Source organism: Antrostomus carolinensis, unplaced genomic scaffold, assembly GCF_000700745.2.
Source record: "Antrostomus carolinensis isolate BGI_N321 unplaced genomic scaffold, ASM70074v2 scaffold39316, whole genome shotgun sequence".
In the NCBI taxonomy this organism is placed as follows: Eukaryota; Metazoa; Chordata; class Aves; order Caprimulgiformes; family Caprimulgidae; genus Antrostomus; species Antrostomus carolinensis.
This window is the reverse complement of record NW_010323233.1, coordinates 315-608: the sequence shown is the minus strand read 5'-3', so window position 1 is coordinate 608 and position 294 is coordinate 315. Positions and strand designations below refer to the sequence as shown.

The following is a 294-nucleotide window of genomic DNA, read 5'->3' as shown; positions in this document are numbered from 1 at the left end:
TGCACAGGAACAAGCCACTGGGTGATGAGCTGAGGGGTGCCCCCCACCCACCCAACCCACCCCACCTGGAAGCGGAGGATGATGGTCCAGATGAGGCCAAGGACAAGGCGGTGGTTGCCGTCCACGATGTCGTGGGAGCCCATGTTCTCCAGATGCACCCGCTGCTCCTTCAGGAACTGCAGTGCCTTGTCCACGTTCTCCAGGCAGTGGATCCTCATCCGGCCCTTGGTGGGCTTGGGCTGGGACACAACAGTGCCCAGCACCCTCCCCTCCACGCCGGGAACCCCCACACCT

The 294-nt window shown here is 63.9% G+C and overlaps 1 protein-coding gene across 1 annotated transcript in view; it reads right to left on the bottom strand.

Moving 5' to 3' along the window:
• LOC104526938 (spectrin beta chain, erythrocytic-like) overlaps positions 1-294 on the bottom strand; it is a gene marked incomplete at both ends in the record, with an annotated part of 2,959 nt that overhangs the window by 2,362 nt on the left and 303 nt on the right. The window contains one exon of the mRNA XM_010170527.1: positions 66-239. Coding sequence (XP_010168829.1) covers positions 66-239 — 174 coding nt within the window. The remainder of the gene's footprint in view (positions 1-65; positions 240-294) is intronic.